Source organism: Balaenoptera ricei, chromosome 15, assembly GCF_028023285.1.
Source record: "Balaenoptera ricei isolate mBalRic1 chromosome 15, mBalRic1.hap2, whole genome shotgun sequence".
In the NCBI taxonomy this organism is placed as follows: domain Eukaryota; kingdom Metazoa; phylum Chordata; class Mammalia; order Artiodactyla; family Balaenopteridae; genus Balaenoptera; species Balaenoptera ricei.
This window is the reverse complement of record NC_082653.1, coordinates 83,944,630-83,966,711: the sequence shown is the minus strand read 5'-3', so window position 1 is coordinate 83,966,711 and position 22,082 is coordinate 83,944,630. Positions and strand designations below refer to the sequence as shown.

The following is a 22,082-nucleotide window of genomic DNA, read 5'->3' as shown; positions in this document are numbered from 1 at the left end:
ACAAGTTACACTAAGCGCTTAGGTGGAGCTGATTCACTGTTCCAGATCTGCATGACTTTTCAAGTGAAGGAGATTCCGTGGGCCCTGGTCTCTGCCACTCATGCAATCATCTTCATGGGGAGCCCGAGTCAGAGATGCAGGATCCTTCAGGTAGACAAGGCTGCTGTGCTGTCAGTAAATCAAGGGCAAACCTCCATGCCGCCAAGAGCAGATTTCAACCCCAGCTATGGCCTCTCCCTGTGAGAAGGGTTACCTGCTGTATCACAAGCACCCTGGCTTCCCATAGTCACCCTTGGCTACAGGTGGTTCACAACACAAACAGAAAGAACAAGGCTCTGGGACATTCATCACGCCGAACAGCGATGCTTTCTGAAACTACCAGCTCTTCAGCATCATCAGAAGGGCCTTTGGAGAGTCTAGTCTCGTCCCCTTATCTTACACACAAGGAAACTGATGTCCAGAGAGGAGAAATGACTTGCGCCCAAACCACTGAGCTAGTGACAGAGTTGGTATGAGGACTCCTTCCTAAGCCAGCAGACTTTCCACTGCACCAGGAAGGCAAAACAAAGCCCTAAATAGCATATACCCTGTTAACTAAACCCTCTAATTATACTGCCTCCAAACAAAATAACATCTTAAATGCCTGGGTCGTTCCATCTGGGCTTTGGCAGTTTCACTGATCACTTCTCATACCGGAAATCTTTTGAGAAATTTACGAGTAAATATTTTGGGATGTATGCTTTGTTATTTCTATGTCTTCTTGTACACTGTTTTCTTTATTCAGGAGGAAATTAGAATTCTGGAAATACACTTGATTTACTTAATTATTAAAGGAACAAGCCTCTATTTCAAGCTGTAAATATGAATCTATCACTCTATGCCAAGAAAGGATATATGGGAAAATATAGGCATACTGCCCTAATTGTCACATCCAATTAAGATCCACCCAGGTCTATGAGTTAAAAAAACATTGAACCTATGAGAGAAAATTGAGAAGTCAAATCCTTATCTGGGTAATTCTCAACATGTCTGGATGCAGAGCCTTGTGGAATAATCTAAAATGTGACATTTTATAAAGTGCTTTGCAACCTTCTTACCTTCATTATTGCAATTTGTGTATATGAGGGCTCATTTGAACTTGGGGAGTTTTCAAAGAGTTGAAGTAAGAAGGATGTAGGAGGAACGAGTCTATTCAAGGTCATACTTACAACCTGAAACTGATACCTCCGGGTGGTGCGGACCAACAGAGACATTAGCCCATTAGCCACCCACCCCCACTCCACACCTTTTCTACTATAGTGAATATTCTTACCTGAACCATCATCGCTTCCACTGTCCTCTGCCTTGAGTGTTGTGTAGACCAGATTTCCTGTCTCTAATGTTTATGCATGAAGAGATCTTCACGTATAGAACTTTTTCTTGTAATTTAGCAACATTATCCTTGAAAACCCCACAACTATTTCCATAATGGAAGCTATTGTTTGAAGTGCAAAGCAGGTCAAAATTCGGTTACTGGAGAGTAATCACTGCAGTCTATTTCATATTATCGTAATAATTTCATTTATTTTGATACGGTTTGTTTTCAGAATCAACCTCAGCTTCTGTGCAGAAGTGACAAATCCATTTGTTTCTCGTATAATGGATAATATGATTAATGACCTTGCCACAGGATTCCTTAGAAACAGAAAAAAATAAAGATTTCCACTTATAATGTGCAGTAAACCAGCTCCGTCTGTAGCTTTGCATCAAAATCTCTCTGAACTTGTTTGTTAACCACAGCCCAGATTCTGAAACAAATTTGCTCCTGCCTTTGGGGGTTTCTGTCCGTCGATGTACCCTCCAAGAATCTGAGGACAGTGGGTTCTAATGGGGAAACTGGACACGGTGGGCACCCCATTCACAAGGGTGACGCACTGTTTCACCACATGGCGCCATCTCGACGACTGCGGTCGGATCAAGGCCCATCCAGCCCAGGCCTTGCTGCAGAAGGTCACCACCCCGTGGGCTGTCGCCGGACCCGCACGGGAGAGCCCTGCGCGTGGCCTCGAGACTCCGGCCCACTGCACGCCCCTAGCTGGTGGCAACGTGGCCCGAGGGTGCGCGGGCGACTCCTCCTCGCCCTCCTGCGTCTGGCGCCTGTTTCTGGTCCCCGCATACATGAGAATTCTTTCCGAGACGGGGACGGGGACGAGGCCGCGGAGGGCGTCCCGGAGGCGGCCGTCGTGCGTCTCTTTCCCGCCTTCTGAGTGAGGGGGCCGCGGGCGGGGGGCGACGGCAGCCCAGGGTTCGAGTCCCGCCCGGGCGCCTCCTCACTTTCTCCACTTGTGAAATGGGGGTCGCCCCCGCCCCGGGGCTGCGGCGACCGCGGAGCGAGGCCTGGCGCCGCGCCCGCAGCCCAGAGCCGCCCCAGGGGCCGCAGGGGCACCAGGGGGCTCTTGGCTTCTCCACAGCCCGCGACGCCCGCGTCCTCGGGTGGGTCCGAGGGGCGCCTGGACACGCCGGCCGAGGCTCCTGAAGGCACCCAGGGCCTTTTCTACCTCAGCTCCCCGGTCCTGGGGGACCCGGGGGCGCAAGCTCGGGCCCTCAGCTCTGGCCCACGCGCCCACCCCCGGTCCGCCGCTCCGCGGCTCCGCGAGTAGGCGCCCCGCCCCGCCCCCTGCGTGACGTACACCAGGCCGGGCCAATCAGAGCTCGCGGCGCCGCGCCCCATGCGCTGGGGTTCCCCCCTCCCTTCCAGCTTAAGAAAGGGCGCTCGGGCCCGGCCTGGCCAGAGCGCGGAGCCAGGCAGTGTGCGAACTGTACGACGGCTGGCTGCTCCGCGGGCTCCCGCGCTCACGCTGCCCTCGAGCGGCGCGCCCGGCCGCAGCCCTTCGCGCAGGCGCCCCCGCCGCCCGCCCCGACGGCGCCAGCTAGCCCGCCCGCCCGCGGATGCTGGAGTGAGCGCGGCAGCGGCGGGATGTTGGCGCTGCTGGCCGCTGGCGTGGCGCTCGCCGTGGCCGCCGGGGCCCAAGACGGCCAGGCGCCCGGCAACCGCTTCGTGTGCACTGCTTTGCCCCCGGAGGCGGCGCACGCCGGCTGCCCACTGCCCGCGATGCCCATGCAGGGCGGCGCGCTGAGCCCCGAGGAGGAGCTGCGGGCCGCGGTGCTGCAGCTGCGTGAGACCGTCGTGCAGCAGAAGGAGACGCTGGGCTCGCAACGCGAGGCCATTCGCGAGCTCACGGCCAAGCTGGCGCGCTGCGAGGGGCTTGCGGGGGGCAAGGCGCCGGGCCGGGCGGCCTCGGGCAAGGACACCATGGGCGACCTGCCGCGGGACCCTGGCCACGTCGTGGAGCAGCTCAGCCGCTCTCTGCAGACCCTCAAGGACCGCCTGGAGAGCCTCGAGGTAGCAGGGCGAGGGGTCCCTGGGGGAACGTCCCCGAGGCTCAGGGCAGAGGAGGGGCGCATGGTCCTGCCACCAGGTTGTGCGGAACACGGCCGCCCGGACGCGCTCTGAAGCAGGGCGAGCTGGGTTTGGGGTCAGGGGCGTTCTCGGTCCTGCTCCGGAACTTACTTGCTTGGCTCGCATCTCTCCTCCCCACCCCCTTGCTGGAAGGGAAGGGTTAAATCGCCCCGCGCGCCAGGACTGCCAGCTGTGCGTCCATTCATTTCCCGAGGTCCGGGCTGGCGAACGCGGACGGCCTCCTCTCTCTCTTTGCAAATCTCCGAGTCTCCCCTAGCAGGACGCGCTCGTGAAGCTTCTGTCGGGTGATGTGAGGCTGCCGCGTGAGGTCAGCAGCCCTGGGCGTCCGGTGTTTCTTTTTATAAATCAAGTTGGGCTGGACTAGAGCAGGTGGAGGTCCGGGGGTCTCGGCGGGAGGCGAGCGCGGGCTGGTCACCGGCCATACTAGACGCGCCTTGGAGGAAACCTGGTTAACTTCAAAGCCACTATCCCCAAATTGCGCGGATCTGAGGTGCCCTTCCCGATTGCTTTGGGGGAAGGGACCTTATTCCCTTCTCTCTTGGAAGGCGTATGCAGTTTGGAACTTTGAGAGAGAAATGTTCATTTAATTTCTATCTTTACTTTCCGCCCTGTTTAAGCAGTGTGGATGTTTCTGTTATACACGTTTACCAAAATACTACTTCGCAAAACTAGGTTTCAATTGCAGGTGGTAATTATTGCAAAATTACTTGAGAGTTTCCCATGGCATGATGGCTAAATACAGTATTTCCAGCATCTGTATATCCTTTGATTCATTATGATTAATAACAGCTAACATTTCTGGAACACTAAATATGCGCCAGGCATATTATCTAATTTTAACCCGTGCGACAACCCCTTGAGGCAGATCCTATAATCTGCATTTAAAATTTGGAGCACTTAGAGGGGGTAAATAGCTTGCCGAGGACTCATGGCTAGACAGTGGCTGGCTGCCTTCAGAGCCAGCAAAATGGTAGAGGAGTGAAAGAAATAAAAGCAAAGATTTCTGGAATTCAGAATAGTCACGCTTTAGAGTTTTCATTTTCCAGTAACATCCCTGCAAGCCTAGTCATGCATCTTTGTGCCATACTGGAGCTTGGGGAGGTTAGATGAAAGCTCATCAGTTTTGAGGACCATTTGATTAACTCTCTCTCTTTTAATTCTAGCTGTATTTTGGTCTTTACTTGAGAATGATAGATGTTGGTTAAATTTTTGACCTTTTAGTAAGAGGAGAAAAACAGCTTTCCCGGAAGGGAAATGAGATTCCTAAGTTTCAAATATCGCAGCAGAGCAATTCTTGTCTGACTATGAAATCCTTTCCATACTCCCAACCAAAAAAAAAAAAAAAAAAAAAACTTCAGTGAAATGCTCCCCTTCCTGCCACTGGCACGACTGAATACTCCCACTTTGGAAGCTTCTCCCTGTGTGGGGGGGCCATTAGAGCTACATCTCTCAGTTTCTTTTTAACTGGCCTTAATACTTCTCCCCCTTGTGTCCCCTCCTCCCCCACCAAAAGCACCAGCTCCAAGTGAACGTGTCCGGCGCGGCGCTGCCCGGCGACTTTCGGGAGGTGCTCCAGCGGCGGCTGGGGGAGCTGGAGAGGCAGCTGCTGAGCAAGGTGGCCGAGCTGGAGGATGAGAAGTCCCTGCTCCACAACGAGACCTCAGCTCACCGCCAGAAGACGGAGAGCGCCCTGAACGCGCTGCTGCAGAGGGTGACCGAGCTGGAGCGAGGTGAGTGCTTCACCAGTGTCTCTGTCGCCCCTTGGCTGACATCCATCCGGCCCCCCAGCCCACTGTCCTTCTTGGCTGCCACGCAAGGGAAGTGGGGCTCAGAGTCGGGGAGGGCAGGCCGGGAGGGGCCAGCAGCGCAGCCCTCTTGCCCATTGACAGACGAGGCCACTCCCAGACCCCTGCCTGCTGACTCTTGGGCAGTGGCTCTGCTCCCGAGTTTGCTCGGCTCTGAGCTGCTCTTCCGTCACCTCTGAACCTTCAGTCCTGGGTGCAGAAAACCACCTGACTCCTTACCATCCAATCAGCAGTCCACCTCTCCCTTCTGCCTCTCACTTCTCAGACGAAGTGTTGCTTTTTCAACCTGAGTCATCTCATGGTGCACAGAGTTGGGGTTTCTCCCCCACAGGTGGGCCGATTTGGCCTTGTTGGCACTTGTCAGAGATGGTGGGGACGGAGGGGGCTGATGGCTGATGGGAGTGGCCTGGTTTTCATCACTTGTGCTCAGACCCCCGTTGTCAGCGGTGGTTGTGGCACTACATGGTTTGTGGATGTTTTGTTTTGTTTTGTTTTTTATAGTCTGTAGTTAGACTTATTCATATTCCTTTTATTGCATGATAAATTATAGGAATATCTGACTTAACAGAGGTACTGTAGCTCTGAAGATTCTGGAAAGGATTCCTCAGCCAATTGTAATAGCAAAATAGTGCTCGTAAACAGGACTAGGTTCTGGTTAGGAAAACATGTCCCGGAATCCAGCTGGGTCAGTTGTGACCAGCCAGGTGGCTTTTCTTTTAGCCAAGTTAGAGACCCTTGTACCTGATTGGTTGTACTTATGTAGTCCCAGCAAGAAGTGTTTGTGCTAGCCCAATTTCCTCCTTGCCCAGTTGTGGCTGATGAATTTAAACTGGATTGCTAGGTCTCCAAAGAAGAGCTTGTCATTAATGTCTTTCTAGGGTGAGACATTACTGAGCACTTTCCATTTGTATTATTCCCACTATGCGAATCCAAACTTTCACAGCATGCATGAACAGCAAGCAAACAATCAGGGTGACTGATAACAGCCATTTCCGGAATTAACCCTGCCCCCAGCCCCACTGGCATTGTCCGTGGAAAAGCAAGACACTCAGGATCAGCTCGGACAAACAACCTAATCCCTGACCTCCTGCCAGGTGGGCGTTTCAGTCCCTTCTTAACTAGCCCCTGCAGCAGATTCTGAGTATCTTTCTCTTCTCTGCTCACATTCTGGTGGGTAAGTTTCTTCCACAGACAGGAAGGGGAGGGATCAAGGGCCCTAGATCATTCAGATTGCGCTGGGTGTGAAGTCTTAGGTCTGCTGGTAGTGGATATAAGACTGTAGTCTTTTCAGATACACTAACCTGACAAGGGCAATTTCTCATGACTCAGTTTTATGAATGGGTAGGTGAATGTCCAGTGGCAGAATGTCCACTTACTCCTTCAGCGACGTCGGCTCAGCAGGGCCAGATGGAGTCACCCAACGGGATAGTGTTTCTGTTTCATTTGATTTAGTCGCTTTTACAGCAGCATCCCAGAAGTCACAGGTCTCCTTCATCCCTTTCCTGTTCTCTCCCTCCAGAAAAGTCTGTCCTTCCTTCCTTACTCTTATTATTACACTTGGATTCTTGAGTTAAAAAAAAAGTCCTCTCTGCCTCACCTCCGTTGCTGGGTGACCTCAGGAAGCTCATTAGGTCTCAAGAGCCTTCCCTCCCCGGAGACAGGGCAACTGCAGCTCAGGCCTTTGTCACAGGACAGCAGGAGAGGAAGGCAGCGTCAGGGCCAGGGGAGGGTGGCTCGGGTTCCCTTGCCCAGCCTCGCCCTCATGGGACCTGGAACCTGCAGGCTGAGGGAGCAGGGACACTGCAGTTACTCAGTAGCTTGAAGCAGGGTTGGCTGTAGAATGAGGGGAGGGCTTTGCCAGAGACCTTGGTGGCTGTATACCTCACTTGGCATGGCAGCCGAGTGGCTACAAGGAGGTGGGTTAATAGAAGTGGGTTAGTAGAAGTCCACTGAGTTAGAGCGTGGAGACAGGATTCCTGTTATACCCATTTCATAGACCAGGAAAGTGCTCCGAGGTTCTCAGCCAGACGTGTCATGTGGGGAGAGGGGACCGGCTGGTGACCAGCAGCAGTCACATAATTCCGCCCCTCTCTGTTTTGTTCTGTGACTCCAGGGGGGTTGTGAGTTTCACGTGGCTTCCTCTAAGGTTCTTCATCATGGCTTGGGCCACCCAGGAGTTGCCACTTTGTGACTCTCCCTCCCATCCTTAGCCTGTCTGTTCACAGCCAGAAAGCAACAGTCAGGCCTCGCCCCAGCCGGTCTGATTCCCGCACCCACGCTCTTTGGTGCTACGGAAAGCCCTCAGAGCTCGCCTGGCCCAGAGGGGAAGTCCGTGTTCGAACTAGAGCTGGACTCCACAACATTAAGTCCCCTGGCTGGCCATTCTTGCAGAGCCCGCAGGCCCTGGCACTGAGCAGCGGCTCAGCTTTTGCTGTCCTCTGCCTTTTGACCCCACCACGAGAATTCTCCAATCCTGTTTGCTCCACCCAGCCGTGGGATGAGTCTTTGAGGAAAATTATCATCTGCTGACCGATTTGCCTCCTGGGCAGTTCTGAGTTTATGTCTGTCGTGTATGAGACAAGTGTGAAGGGATATGTGAACTCCCAGGCCCCAAATATACCATGAGTAGAATACACACTGTGTTCCTTAGAAGCATCCTGCTGAGCCCAGAGGAGACAGACCTCCACCATATGCAAAGTGGGGGCTTTGGGGTGCTCTGGTCTTGGGTGCATCGCCCCCTGCCCATTAAGTGCCTGTTCTGCACCAGACGCTGGCCTCTGAGTTCCACATTCTGTATCCTCTGTAACCCCTGCAACAACCCCGTGAGATGGGATTTAGTTAGACGAGAGACGGAGTCAGAGCTAAGTGATGCCTGCATTCACGTGGCTGGCAGATTGCAGAGCTGCGGTTGAGGTTAGTGGTGACCCCGGAGGACCAGAGTCATGAAGACTGCAGGCTGGAGGGGCATGTGAGCTCCGGCCATGCTGGCCTCCCAGCCCAGTGGTGCACATCCAACCCTGCGTGTGGTCCTGCCACCCAGGTCCCACGGGTGCTTGTTTTCTTTATTGTGAGACCTCCTCATCTGTGGCAGCCTCCAGACCCGGGTCCGCCGGCCAGGCAGAGCCGAGCTCGCAGTTGAAGTAGATGTTAGAACCCTTGTCTCTTTGGCCTCCAGCCACCCCCCTCCTTAGCTTGTCTGCCACCTGCAGTCTCTGATTTATTGGTCAGGGCTTTTAATTCCTTAATTGGTTTTAACTGAGTTTCCTCTGAACCTCCAAGCTGTTTTATATAAATAGAGGGCACCGGCTTTCGAGGTATGGCCACCCCTCGGCTCTCCCAGCTCTGATGAAACCTCTGTTGTCACCGAGCTAACGATATTACCGACACCGAGCCTTATTCAGTCAGCAAGCCTGCCCGCCTGCAAGGAGAGAAACCATTTCTCTCTATTAGATAATCACATCTCGTGAAAACACGAGCATTTGCAGATTAAATACTTGCAGCTGCGCGTAGTGGGAAGAGGGACTTCCGTTCCTGGTTCTGTCACTCACGGGCTGTGTGACCTGGGGTAAGTCCCGCGGTGCCCCCACTGTGCAACCTGCAAAATCGGGGAGTTGGGGCTTTCTGGTTCTCTCTCTTAGCTCTGCTTCAGCCTCATGTGGGGCCCGTGTCAGCCTAACCTCTAGCCTGGCCCCATCCTCGGCTGCCCCAGGCAGCAAGGTCTTCCCGGCCCTCGCCAGGTGCTCCACAGCCTTGGGAGGTCAGGATGGATCGGGCAAGACTGCACAACCAGCAGATAGGAGTAAACAGTACGTGTGAAGCCCAGATGCTAGTATTTCTATGCTGCCTGTTCCGGAGGGGTTGGAAGGGTGACACTGGGCCCTGCTGCCTTCCTTTGCAGAAGGTCCTTCGGTAGGTGTGAACCGTGGCACCGAAGAACTTCTCTCACGTGTTCCTTACCGGGGATCGTGACGGAGAAAGTTCATCCACTCTGGGTCCTGTTCTACAGAGGGGGGCAAGAAAGGGACAGATTTAGTCCACCAGTGACGTGGGCAGTTTGGTTCCAGGCCGGGAGAGCCTGCCTGTCTTTGACAGAGATGGGGACCATCTGGCCCCTTGTGGGTGCTTAATAAATACTTGTTGAATGAATGAAGGGCATTTATTTAGGTTCCTTCCCTGGCAGCACCTGGTCCCCAAATAAGAGGGAAGCTTTTGCCGTGACAGCTCCCAGAGTCGGCAGTCCCCTGCAAACTCCGAGATCTGTGATAATCAGGCAGGGGCTTGTCTTCTTGCGTGTTTATTTATGATGTCGCCATTAATTCTGAGCTTAAATCAAAACTGTACTGAAAATGACTTAGACCTATTTAAGAGTATCACTCGTTTTCAAAAGGTTTGGGAAGTGCCATTTACGTGGGGACAGTCCAGGCAGGCCCCAAGGGTCAAGGCCCTGGCGGGTGGGTAGCCTCCGTGGAGAGGGGGCCTCTGCATTTCCCCGCCTCCCATTGCTTCCAGACTGCAGGAGATGGTCCGTCAACTTGGTTTCCTCTTAAGGAGGGCAGGGCAAATCCTGAGCAAAGCAATTCACACCAGGGATTTAGTCCAAAAGCCCCTTCTGAGTTAAGTTGTGTCGAGTCACGGGTGTCTGGCTCCGTCGCCTCGGGCGGTGGTGATGCTTCGGGGGGAGAAGTGACATGGACTCATTGGGGGACAAGTGTCTATGGAGTGCCTGGGTTCCTGTAAGATGTCCTGCCTCCAAGCCCATCAGGCCCCTGACCCAGCCCTGCTGAAGGAGCCGGGATTTCAAGCAAACAGTGGAGGGAACAGGGTTTCTGGCTTAATTTAACCAGAAAGTTAAGTCCAGCTTGCGCCTACCCACTTCCTTGAGCTTCCGAGAGTGAGGATATGCCCGTTTCCCACTAGAGCTTCAGCACTGAACAGCAGCTGGTCAGTAGCAGGTGCTCCACTGCTTGGGGGACCCGCCAGTAGGCCGGGCGGGGGTCCAGGTGGGCTGCCCTCTGGGTTGTGGTTGAGAGGGAAGAGAGAGGGGTCTCACATGCTGCTGCCCCTCTCTCCCCTGCCCCAGGCAACAGTGCTTTCAAGTCGCCTGATGCCTTCAAAGTGTCCCTCCCCCTCCGCACGAACTACCTGTACGGCAAGATCAAGAAGACGCTGCCCGAGCTGTACGCCTTCACCATCTGCCTGTGGCTGCGGTCCAGCGCCTCGCCGGGCATCGGCACCCCGTTCTCTTACGCGGTGCCCGGGCAGGCCAACGAGATCGTGCTGATAGAGTGGGGCAACAACCCCATTGAGCTGCTCATCAACGACAAGGTGAGGCCTGCTGGGACGGCCAACCCGCATCCCGACGGCCACCGAGGTTGGGATGTTGCAGGGAGCCTGACGTCTGGCCACGGGGCTGTCCTTCTCGCAGTGGGGACAGTTTTGCCCTGACTCAGTCCCACTCTGGGCAGGTGGCTGGGTAGGGGGCAGGGGGCAGGCAGCTGCAGCTTGTGGAGATCCAAGCTGTGAATCCCGCCAGGAAGCAGCAGAGGGTCCAGGTACAGAGGCCCCGGAAGGAACAGAATGAGCTGGGTCTCTGCGTGCTCGCCTGAATTGTCACGGACCCTCAGGCCGGTCAGTGAGGGCTGTTCCCCGGGGCTGCACCGATTAGGGGAGGGTGTGTATTTGTGTGTGTGTGTGTGTGTGTGTGTGTGTGTATGAGTGTGTGATATTTCTCATGAGCACATCTTTTAGTGAGGGGGGGGCTTGAAATATATTTACATACAATAAAATTTACACTTTTTAGTGTATAGTTCAACCAGTTTTGACAAATGCATACAATTATTGAATCCACCACAACTAAAATCTAGAACAGTTTCATCTTCCCTCCAAATTCCCTCGTTCCCCTTTGTAGTCACCTCCTGCTCCTACCCCAGCCCATGGCAACCACCCATCTGCCCCCACCCCTCTAGTCCTGCCTTTCACAGAGTAAATGTCCCCTTTCTGATGGACTGGCTTACTTCGACATTCAGGAACGCGGTCTCCTCAAGAGATCAGCTCTGAGCACCTGCGGGACCCTCCAGCAGCCTCACCTAAACTTAAGTCAGGCTCCACGTCACCCGAACTGCATCCTCACACCCTCCTTGCTGGAGCTGAGTGGTGAATGGCTGCACCAGCCCCCAGGGCGCTCACCAGGCAATGGCCTCCCACCCTGTCTGTCTTTACTAAACCGCCCCGGCTGGAAATGAAGTGGGAAACGCTGTGGAATCCACCTTCAGGGCTCCTTCCAGCGGTGACCACATCCTTGAGCTAGGGATTAATTATTCGAAATAACGCCCTTGGACGGGGCAGGACCGAGAGCCTTGTTTTCCTCTGGGTTTAGATGTCGTGTAAATAGCCCATTCCTGGGAGGGAGCTCCGGGTTGCTAGGACACCAGCAGTAACAACACAGTGCTTCACAGGCGAACTGGTCTGTAGAGCACTCACAGGACTGCCAGGAGACCGTGTGGGTCGGACAGGCCCTCCCCCCGGTTCTGTGTGCATCCCCCACCCCCCTACACTCACACGTAATTGAAGGTGCTCCGCACAGGAGGACACACATACATGCAGATCCCCAGGTGCCACGATGGCACTTGGGACTTTGCCTGCAGAGGGTAGATGCCTGGCCTGTTTTCCAAAGAAATTGGTCCAGTAGAGTCCTGACTTCCCTTTAGGTTCTCCAGTGAGGGATGTTCAGGACCAGTATGCAGGGTGGGGAGCCGTCTGTCACATTTGCTTGGTCTGCACAGAATCCTAGGCCCTTAACCAAGCCCAGGTCCAAGGGTGTCCAGTTGAAAGCAGGTCACCCTGGGGTCAGGGTGTGTACCCAGGCTGCCCCTTTCCTCTTAAGAGTCTGTGACACACGTTGTGTCTCCAGCCCAAGGGTCACTCTGAGCTGGGCAAGGTCGGGCATGTTACCCACAGAGCATAGCAGGGGAGCAGCAGTGGGCTCAGGGGCTCCGTCCCCCCAGGTCAGACTCCTGGGAACCCCAAGGGGGCCCTCACCTGCACGTTGCCGCCCACAGGTCGCACAGCTGCCCCTGTTTGTCAGTGACGGCAAGTGGCACCACATCTGTGTCACCTGGACAACGCGGGACGGCATGTGGGAGGCCTTCCAGGATGGGGAGAAGCTGGGCACCGGGGAGAACCTGGCCCCGTGGCACCCCATCAAGCCGGGGGGTGTGCTGATCCTCGGGCAGGAGCAGGTGGGTGCAGGTGGGGTGCCGGGAGGAGCGGCTGGCAGGCCAGGCGGCACACGGCCGGGCCTGCGGGCTGCCCCTGGCCCTGCTCAGCTGTCTGTCCGCCTGCCGGACCTGGACCTGGCCGCCGCAGCACGACGACCAGCCTGGATGGCCAGCGTGTCTGCCGGCTCAGCCCGTGCTATCCTGTGGCCTAAGGGCCTGAGAGCGGGCATGGGGACACTTCCTGCCCTTCCTGGCAGGGACCGAGTTGGTGTGGTGGGTTCAGACAGATTCTAGAATGGAGTCTGTCCGATACAGGTGAGCAGGAGTGACCCTGGAGTCCCAGGGTTATGTAGCGACCCCGGGCCATCTCTCCAGCTGTTTGGCCTCTGCCGGCCACTGCATTGACTCCGGATGCCGGGCGCTGGCTGGTATTGGCATCTTCCAGGAGCTGCCAGCTCAGAGTCGTGACCCTGATCCCCAGCAAGGGCACCTGGAGAACAAACACCTGTGGGCGAGGTGGGGCCAGGCCTCAGAGACCGCGCTCAGAAAACTCGCCATCTGGGGCAGAGGACGTCTGCTCTCGGGCAGATGAGAATTCACGTTTCAGTCTGTGTTTGGGGTTTCCTGGTGGAAAACGGGGGAATAGACTCCAGGTCCTCTGGGGGGCTTTGAGTCTGGGCCCTTGGCTCTCCCCGTTTCCCACTACCCTGTTTCTTCTCCCCTGGGAGGGGCTGGGAGTCGGGAGACCGGGGTCCAGTCCTCACTCTGGGGCCTTGGGCAAGGATCTCTCTGCTTAGTTTCCCCTCCCTAAAATGGGCCAGTTTGAGTCTCGCCATTTCCCAGGCCTGACGTGCCCTAAAGCTTTGGAACGGGCAGGAATCAGTGGTCATGGGCTGCGATCTGAGTCGGGGAGTCAGGAAAATGCCCCAGTCCCCATCTCCCTCCCAGGCTGGCGTCCCCCCACCTCCCCTGAAGCCGGTCACGCACTGGGACAGGTAACAGATGTGTCTGCCTGTGAGCCTGCCCCGATGCAGTCTGTCCCTCTTTCCCAGGACACGGTTGGGGGCAGGTTCGATGCCACGCAGGCATTCGTGGGGGAGCTCAGCCAGTTCAACATATGGGACCGCGTCCTCCGTGCACAAGAGATCATCAGCATCGCCAACTGCTCCACGAACATGCCGGGCAACGTCATCCCCTGGGTAGACAACAACGTGGACGTGTTTGGAGGGGCTTCGAAGTGGCCGGTGCAGACCTGCGAGGAGCGTCTCCTTGACTTGTAGCCGCCTGCTCCTCTGCCCAGGAGGCGGGGGTCGGGCCGTTCCCCTTCCTCCCCCGGTGGAACTGTGTGTAAACCTCCTGCCGTAGTGCACCGGGACCCCCAAAGCCCGTTCCCAGGGCATCTCTAAGCCTGAGGCGTTTGTCACCAGCTTATTTGTTCCTAACCAAGATTTTGTTGGTTTTGGGGGAGGGGGAAGAAGCCCTGAGCCGCAGGTGGGTGGATTTCTGACTTCTGCTGTGAAGGGACTCTTGTCCTTAAAGCCCCGTTCAGCACCCCTGTAAATGCTAGCGCACCCCAGCCCTGCCCACCCTCTCGGATCCTTGGTGTCTCGTGTGCGCCGTCTGTCCGTCCCCTTCAGAGGCTGTGCATCCGTCCCGGTGGAGTGGCCGCGTCCCTTGTGTGTTGAGTACACCCTGCTGTCAACTGAGCACGCAGCAAACCGCCCCCCCTGTTCCACCCTCCCCCCCAAAAGGGCCTTTCTCTTGATGTTCTTTACGCTGTGAATCTTTCCGTCCCAGGAACTCTTGAGTTTACTGAGGAAGGCGGGCTGGCCGGACAATGCCCTACCTCCTCCAAGGTGGAGGGGGCGTCCATGGCTCGAGAGAGGGGGCTGTGAATGGGAACTCAGAACGGAGAAGGGCCATGGCAGCTGTCCGTCCCCCTCTGTCACCTCTCCCTCTGACCCGTGCTTTGGCAGAATCCTGGTTGGGTATGGCTTTGAAAGGTGTCTTTTCTCCACTGGTGCCAAAAGTTCAGTTGCAGCTTTTACAACCATTCGGTGTGGTTTGGGGAATTGATTTTTTTTTTTTTTTTCCCCCAACAGAAAAGAGCAGCCATTAGCTGGCTCCCATGTTTGATGTCTCGCCCCACTGTGAGGAACGTGCTAGTTTTTCTTTGTTTTTTGTGTTTTTTTGGACGTGCTAGTTTTAACTCATGTTGATTCCTGTAAGCATTTGACTGTCTCCAGTATTTCCCCCAGAATGTTTTCAGGAAACGGATGTCATTTGGCTGATGTCTGCTTAGTGACTCCAGGCTGATTAATTTATTGGACAGAGGTAGTAATTTATTTTAAAGATAACGTGATTAGTGGGGAAATTTATACAGCTAAATATTATATATTTTATTTTTCATACATGTTTGAAGTGCAAATCTGTGGATATTCCATTTGTAGGACCAAGTTGACATGCCCATCCTAACACTGTATGCTACAAGAACTCTTCTGATGATGGAATTTTGATTAAAATGCACTGGAAGATGCCTTGATGTCTGCTTTCTCCTTGTCCGGGGCTGAGGGCAGGGAGGGCTGGTGCTTTGCAGGAGGTTGTCCTCTCTGGTTAGCCTGGGCCGAGCCCCAGGGGGTGGCCCCAGGGGAGCTGAGGAGACTTGGAGGAGGGTGTGGTGCTGGACTGCGCCCTTCCCTCCTCAACTCCAGGCTCCATCTGGAGATGCCCCGCAGGCTCTTCCCAGCCTCTCTGTCCCCAGCCTGTCCCTGTCATCTCAACTGGGAATCAAGCTTAGCTAGATGACCCTCAGCGCCCTGTCCCAGGTGTGACACCTGTTCAGCACCTACGCTGTGTGCTCTGCATTAAAATCTCATTTAATCCTGTTCACGACCCCCTGAAAGAGTTCATCCCAATTCACAGGTGGATACGTGGAACAATTAAACAGTGACTTTGGGATCATACAGCTGACAAAGGGCAGAGCTGGGATCCAAGCTGGCCTACGGCTCTGAAGGCCCTTCCACCCACACCCTGCCTTCTGGCTTTTGGCTCCGAGGGGACCTAGGGCCAATGTGTCCTCCTGGTGCCACCTCTCTGTGTCCACCTGGCCCTGGCAGGTGTGTTGATATTTTCCCCATCTCCACAAATGTTAGGTATGCCTCCCTCACCCCCACTTTCTATTTTTGTATCTTTATTTCAGTAGCTGCAGAGTATAACTCACTTTGTCCCCTTCCCAAGTGGCAATGTCTAAATTTTTATTCTAAGGGAGCAGAGTCCAATCTTGGGGCCAAATGACACTATGTGCTTGGTGTACTTGATAGGCCAAAATGGAAGCTGTGACTTCTAAAACCAAGATCATTACTGGATCACTGAGGTTCCTGGAGTCTATTTTCAATGTTGTACGTTATGACTTGGCAGGAACTCAATCATTAGTGTTGGGTTGAACAAGAAATTAGGCCAGATTCACTGCTTGGGGGGGGGGGGTCTTTGGAATCCAAGGTGCTGAGATCAGGTGGAGAGCAGTTTATTTGGAATCTCCTTCATGATGAAGCTACTCAGATCTCCCCCTGAAAGGCGCTGAGGAGTTACCTTATTTCATACCCATGCCAGACACTGAGCTTACCTTACTAGCTTCCCTGGCACTGCTTCTTCCAGGAGCAAAACTTTGCATAAGGGCTTTGAACCCCTGCTGAGCCAGGTAACTTCCTTCCTGCAACTGGAGAAACTCTGAACCCAGAACATGGGACCAAAGTACTTCCTGACCTGATGTGGGAAAATGAAACATTTCACCTCTCCTTACCACTGCTGCAGGCTGGTCCTCCTATTGGAGGTTTGGCTTTCCTGACATAAAAGCAGAAACAAGAATCAGCCATGAAATCCAGTGAAAAGCAGAAACAAGAATCAGCTATGAAATCCAGTGAATTTCTTATGCCTTGAGCCTCCCATCTAAAAGAGACCCATGGCCTCTGTTTTCCCACCCAAGACCTTACCCTTTGCTAGAGGCTGGAAAACACCTCTAGAGTGAACTGGGTGCTCTGACAAGGGTGGGATAGAGAGTGTCCTGGATGATGGAATATTCTGCTTAGTTGAGGGTTGCCATGGAAACTGTAGCTGGATGATCAATGATGAATGAATTGAAGTGATAAAATGCAACTCAATCTAAGTCAAACTCGGATGAAGTCTCTGCTAGTGGTGAAGGCAGACCTGGACCCTCTATAGACTTAGGGGACTCCAGCATCAGCTCTCCTTATACGGAAGGCCTTGGAAGAGGTCTTCCTGTTAAGCACAGGCATTACCATTCATTCTATTCACTCAACAAGTATTTGGGGCACCTACAATGTGTCAGGCCCTATTCTAGGCACCAGAGATACAACGGTGAGGATGATAGCCAAGTTACTCTCTTAAGTGGAGGTTAATTCCATTGGACAGTGTGGATAGAAGACAAACATATAAACATGAAAAAAACTCGTGATGTGATAGAGAGTAAGCGGGGAACATCTTCCTGAAGTTACATTCAAGCTGGGACCTCATTGAAGACAGGGAGCTAAACTTGGGTGAAGCCCCCAGGCAGAAGGAACAGCTGGTGTGAAGGCCCTGAGGTAGTTCTGAGCTTGAAACGTTCAAAAGAAGAAACAGTCAGGGTAGCTGCATACACTGGAGAAGGGAGATAAGATAGAGAAGTAGCAGAGCCAGATCATGAAGGGACTAAGTTCAGAACTTATTCAAAGTGAAATGGGAAGTCTGGAGGTTTTAAGCAGGGAGACATAGTAATTGGACTAATATTTTAAGGAGACTACTCTGCCTGATAAAGAATGAACTGGAGGGCTTCTCTGGTGGCACAGTGGTTAAGAATCCACCTGCCAATGAAGGGGACATGGGTTCGAACCCTGGTCTGGGAAGATCCCACATGCTGCAGAGCAACTAAGCCCACATGCCACAACCACTGAGCCTGCGTACCACAACTACTGAAGCCCGCATGCCTAGAGCCTGTGATCCGCAACAAGAGGAGGCACCACAATGAGAAGCCCACGCACCGCAACAAAGAGTAGCCCCCAGTTGCCACAACTAGAGAAAGCCCACACAGCAATGAAGACCCACCACAGCCAAAAATAAAATAAATAAGTTTTTAAAAATGAAAAAAAATGAAAAAAAAAAAAAGAATGAACTGGAAGCAGAAGCAGGGAGACCAGGGAGGAAGATACGCCACTGGTCCAAGTAAGAGACGATGATGCCTTAAGTGAGGGTAGTAGCAGAGCAGACAGAAAGAAGTAAAAGATTTAACTACATACTTGGAGGTAGAGTTACCAGAACTCACTGATATTTGGTATTTGGGGAGAGGAATTAAATGTGAGGTTTTTAAAAGCTCAACAAACTCCAAGTAGGATAAACTCAGAGAGAAACACACCTTGAAACATCATGATCAAACTGTCAAAAATCAAATACAGAGAATCTTGAAAGCAGCAAGAGAGAAACGACTCATCACATATGAGGGCTCCTCAATAAGATTTACAGCTGAATTTTTTATCAGAATTTAGAGAGCGCAGAAGGCAGAGGAATGTCATATTCAAAGTGCTGAAAGAGAAAGATTGTCAACGAAGAATTCTATGTCTGGCAAAACTACCCTTCAAAACTGAAAGCAAGATGAAGACATTCCCAAATAACCAAAAACTGACAGAATTCAATGCAAGCACATCTACCCTACAAGAAAATACTAAAGGGAGTCCTTCAGGCTGAAATGAAAGAATATTAGATAGTAACTCAAATCCACACAAAGGAATAGAGAGCAATGGTGGGACTTCCCTGGTGTCCAGTGCTTAGGAGTCTGCCTTTCAATGCAGGGGACACAGGTTCAATCCTTGGTCAGGGAACTAAGATCCTACATGCCCCAGGGCAACTAAGCCCACATGCCCTAGAGCTGCATGCCACAACTAGAGAGCCTGCATGCCACAACTACTGAGCCCACGTGCTCTGGAGCCTGCATGCCACAACTAGAGAGCCTGTGCACTACAATGAAAGATCCTGCATGCCACAATGAAGATCCCGTGTGCTGCAACTAAGACCTGATGCAGCCAAATAAAAAAATAAATAAAAATAAATAAATAAATAAATAAATAAAATAAAAACTACAACAAAAAAACCCCAAGGATTTCTTTAAAAAAAAAAACCAAAGTGCAATGGTAAAAGTAACTTACAGGTAATAATAAAAGATGGTATAAATGTATTTTTTGTTTGTAGCTCTTCTACCTGATTTAAAAGATAACTGTATAAAGTAATAATTATAAGCTTGTGTTGACGGGCATACACATATACAGATACAATTTGTTATATCATTATTGCTGTTATTGCTGACATATCAGCACAAGAGGATGCCAAAGCAATGAAGCTATGTAAGAGTAAATATTTTGGATTATTTCAATTAAGTTGATATTAATCTGAACTGGATTGTTATACATTAAAATGTCAATTGTAATCATCAGGACGACTATCAAAAAAATAAAACAAAATAATATATTTAAAGAAACAACAAGGGAATTAAAATACTACACCACAGAATATTTATTTACTTTAAAATAAGGTAGCAATGAAGGAATAGAGGAACAAAAACTACATAAGACATATAGAAAATAAATAGCAAAATGGCAGGCATAAGCCCTACCTCATCAGTAATTACATATATATATATTTTAATGTATTTATTTATTTATTTTTGGCTGTGTTGTGTCTTCATTGCTGCGTGTGGGCTTTCTCTAGTATGCGGTGAGCAGGGGCTACTCTTCATTGCGGTGCATGGGCTTCTCATTGTGGTGGCTTCTCTTGTGGAGCATGGGCTCTAGGAGCGTGGGCTTCAGTAGTTGTGACACACAGACTCAGTAGTTGTGGCTCATAGGCTCTAGAGCGCAGGCTCAGTGGTTGTGGCACATGGGCTTAGTTGCTCCATGGCATGTGGGATCTTCCCGGACCAGGGCTCGAACCTGTGTCCCCTGCATTGGCAGGTAGATCCTTAACCACTGCACCACCAGGGAAGTCCCAGTAATTATATATTAAATGTAAATGTATTAAACACTTCAATTAAAAGTAGACTTTGGAAGAATGGATTTTTAAAATGATCCACCTATATGCTATCAAGTGACACACTTCAAAGACACAAATAGATTGGAAGTAAAAGAATGGAGAAAGATGTATCATGCAAATAGCAAGCAAAAGAGAGCTGCAGTGGCTATACTTAACAACAGACAAAATAGACTTTAAGACATAAATTGTTACTAGAAATAAAGAAGGACATTTATCATTTTATAATGATAGAATGGTCAATCCATTAATAAATTATGACAATTATAAACACACATGCACCTAAAAGCAGAGCCCAAAATTACATGAAGCAAAAGCTGACAGAATTGAAGGAGGAAGTTCTACAATAATAGTTGGAGATTTCAATAGCCCACTTTTAGATCAATGTAACACACTGCATTAATAAAACAAAGGAAAAAACCTACATGATCATCTCAATAGATACAGAAAAACATTTGATAAAATCCAACACTACTTCATGATAAAAACATTCAATAAACTAGGAATAGAAGGGTACATCTTCAACATGATAAAGGGCATTTATGAAAAACCCACAGCTAACCATATGCTTAATGTTGAAAAATGCTCTTCCTGTAAGACCAGGAACGAGATAAGGACTTCTACTTTATCACTTCTATGTATCATTGTGCTGGAGGTTCTCGCCAAGGAAATTAGGCAAGAAAATGAAATAAAATGAATTTGTAACAAATAAGGAAAACTATTTTTATCTGCAGGTGACATGTTCTTGTATATAAAATCATAATAAAGCCACCAAAAAACTACTACAGTGATTAAATGAGTTCAGCAAGAACGCAGGACATACAGTCAATTGACAAAAATCAACTGTGTTTCTATACATTAGCAATGAGCAATTGAAATGTAAGAAAACAATTCTATTTGCTACAGCAGCAAACAATTCAAATACTTAGGAATAAATTTAATAAAGGAAATGAAAGATTTGTACACCGAAAACTGCAAAACATTGTTGAAAAAAATTAAAGAAGATCTAAGTAAATGGAAAGATAAACATGCTCATAGATTAGTAGACTTAAAATTGCTAAGATCACTGTTGTGGACTCTTGGCAGAAAAAAAAATTGTTTCAGATGTTGAGTCTGATGACACCAACCCCCCCAAGGGTATGAAAAAGTTTATTACATAATGAGGCTTCCTGGGGAGATTGGGGTGACCCCCAAGCAGGTCTGAAAATGGCTTGAGAGAGCAGGGAAAGAAGACTGGCTTGGGTTTTGTATGGTGGTCAGAGGGTAGGGCCAGAGTGGTGGTTCCCCCATATACAGTTTGGACTGCCCACTTGGCACCAAAGGAGAAAGAATTTAGGATTTCTTATCATTTGCCCAGACTGGGGGCACAAGGGGAAGAGGGTGGTGAGGCTTAAAAGCTGTCAGCAGTCAAACATCAAAAACTGGAGTCAGACCCTTTGTTACAATTCACCTCAAGGTGTTTGATGACTGAAATGTGCCATGTTGCATTTGATTGAACTTGAACTTAAGTAAGCTATTATGAAGTATATAGCTTGAGGCTGGTAAGGGAGGTGAGAGTTCTGCTGAATGCTGGTTCAAAAGCCCAGAACTGTGTATTTTGAGAAGTGCAATCAGTGTCTTGGTCATTATCAATAATATCTAGAGCTGAAGGAGATAAGGAGTATCTTGGTGAGCTCTAGTACTATGGCTTTAGTAAGCAGAGATATGTGTGATCTTGATTTGTATTTTGAGCATCTGTGAGGCAAGAGATTTCCAGAGTTCTTTACCCCAGAATGGTCAACTTGGCTCAAGAGTATGTAAAAAGGTGCAGATGGGTCAAGTCTTGGCAAGGGCTTCCAGTGCTAAGGAAAAATATTTGCAATCAGATATTTGATAAGGGACTCGTATCCAGAATATGTAAAGAACTCTTAACAACTCAAAAACAAAAAAGGACATATAATCCAATTTTAAAGTGGACAAAAGATTTGAATAGATATCACTCCAAAGAAGATATACAAATGACCAATAACACAGGAAAACATTTTCAATATCATTAATCATTAGGGCAATGCAAATTAAAGCCACAATGATATACTACTGCACATCCATTAGGAACAGCTATAATTATCCCCAAAAAAGGAAAATAACTAGTGTTGATGAGAATATGGAGATATTGAAACCCTTGTACTTTGCTGGCGGGGATGTAAATGGTGCAGCCACTTTGGGAAAGAGCCTGGCAATTCCTCAAAAAATTTAACATAGAGTTACCATATGACCCAACAATTCCACTCCTAAGTGTATACTCACAAGGACTGATAGCATATATTCACAGTAAACTTGAACACAAATGTTCATAGCAGTGTTATTCACAATAGCCAAAAAGTGGGAACAACCCAAATGTCTATCAACTGATAAATGGATAAACAACTTGTAGTATATCCATACAATAGAATATTATTCTGCAATAAAAAGGAATAAAATACAGATCTATGCTATAACATGGATAAACCTGGAAAACATTATTCTAAGTGAAAAAAGCCAGTCACAAAGGAC

At 50.6% G+C, this 22,082-nt stretch overlaps 1 protein-coding gene across 1 annotated transcript; it reads left to right on the top strand.

Annotated features, from left to right (window-relative positions):
• Nucleotides 1-2,956: 2,956 nt before the first annotated feature.
• NPTX2 (neuronal pentraxin 2) lies at nucleotides 2,957-15,000 on the top strand. Its single transcript, XM_059896575.1, has 5 exons — nucleotides 2,957-3,382; nucleotides 4,974-5,190; nucleotides 10,346-10,590; nucleotides 12,324-12,503; nucleotides 13,535-15,000. The coding sequence occupies exons 1-5, from the start codon at nucleotides 2,957-2,959 to the stop codon at nucleotides 13,760-13,762; spliced, it is 1,296 nt and encodes a 431-aa protein (XP_059752558.1). The 3' UTR covers nucleotides 13,763-15,000.
• Nucleotides 15,001-22,082: the final 7,082 nt, after the last annotated feature.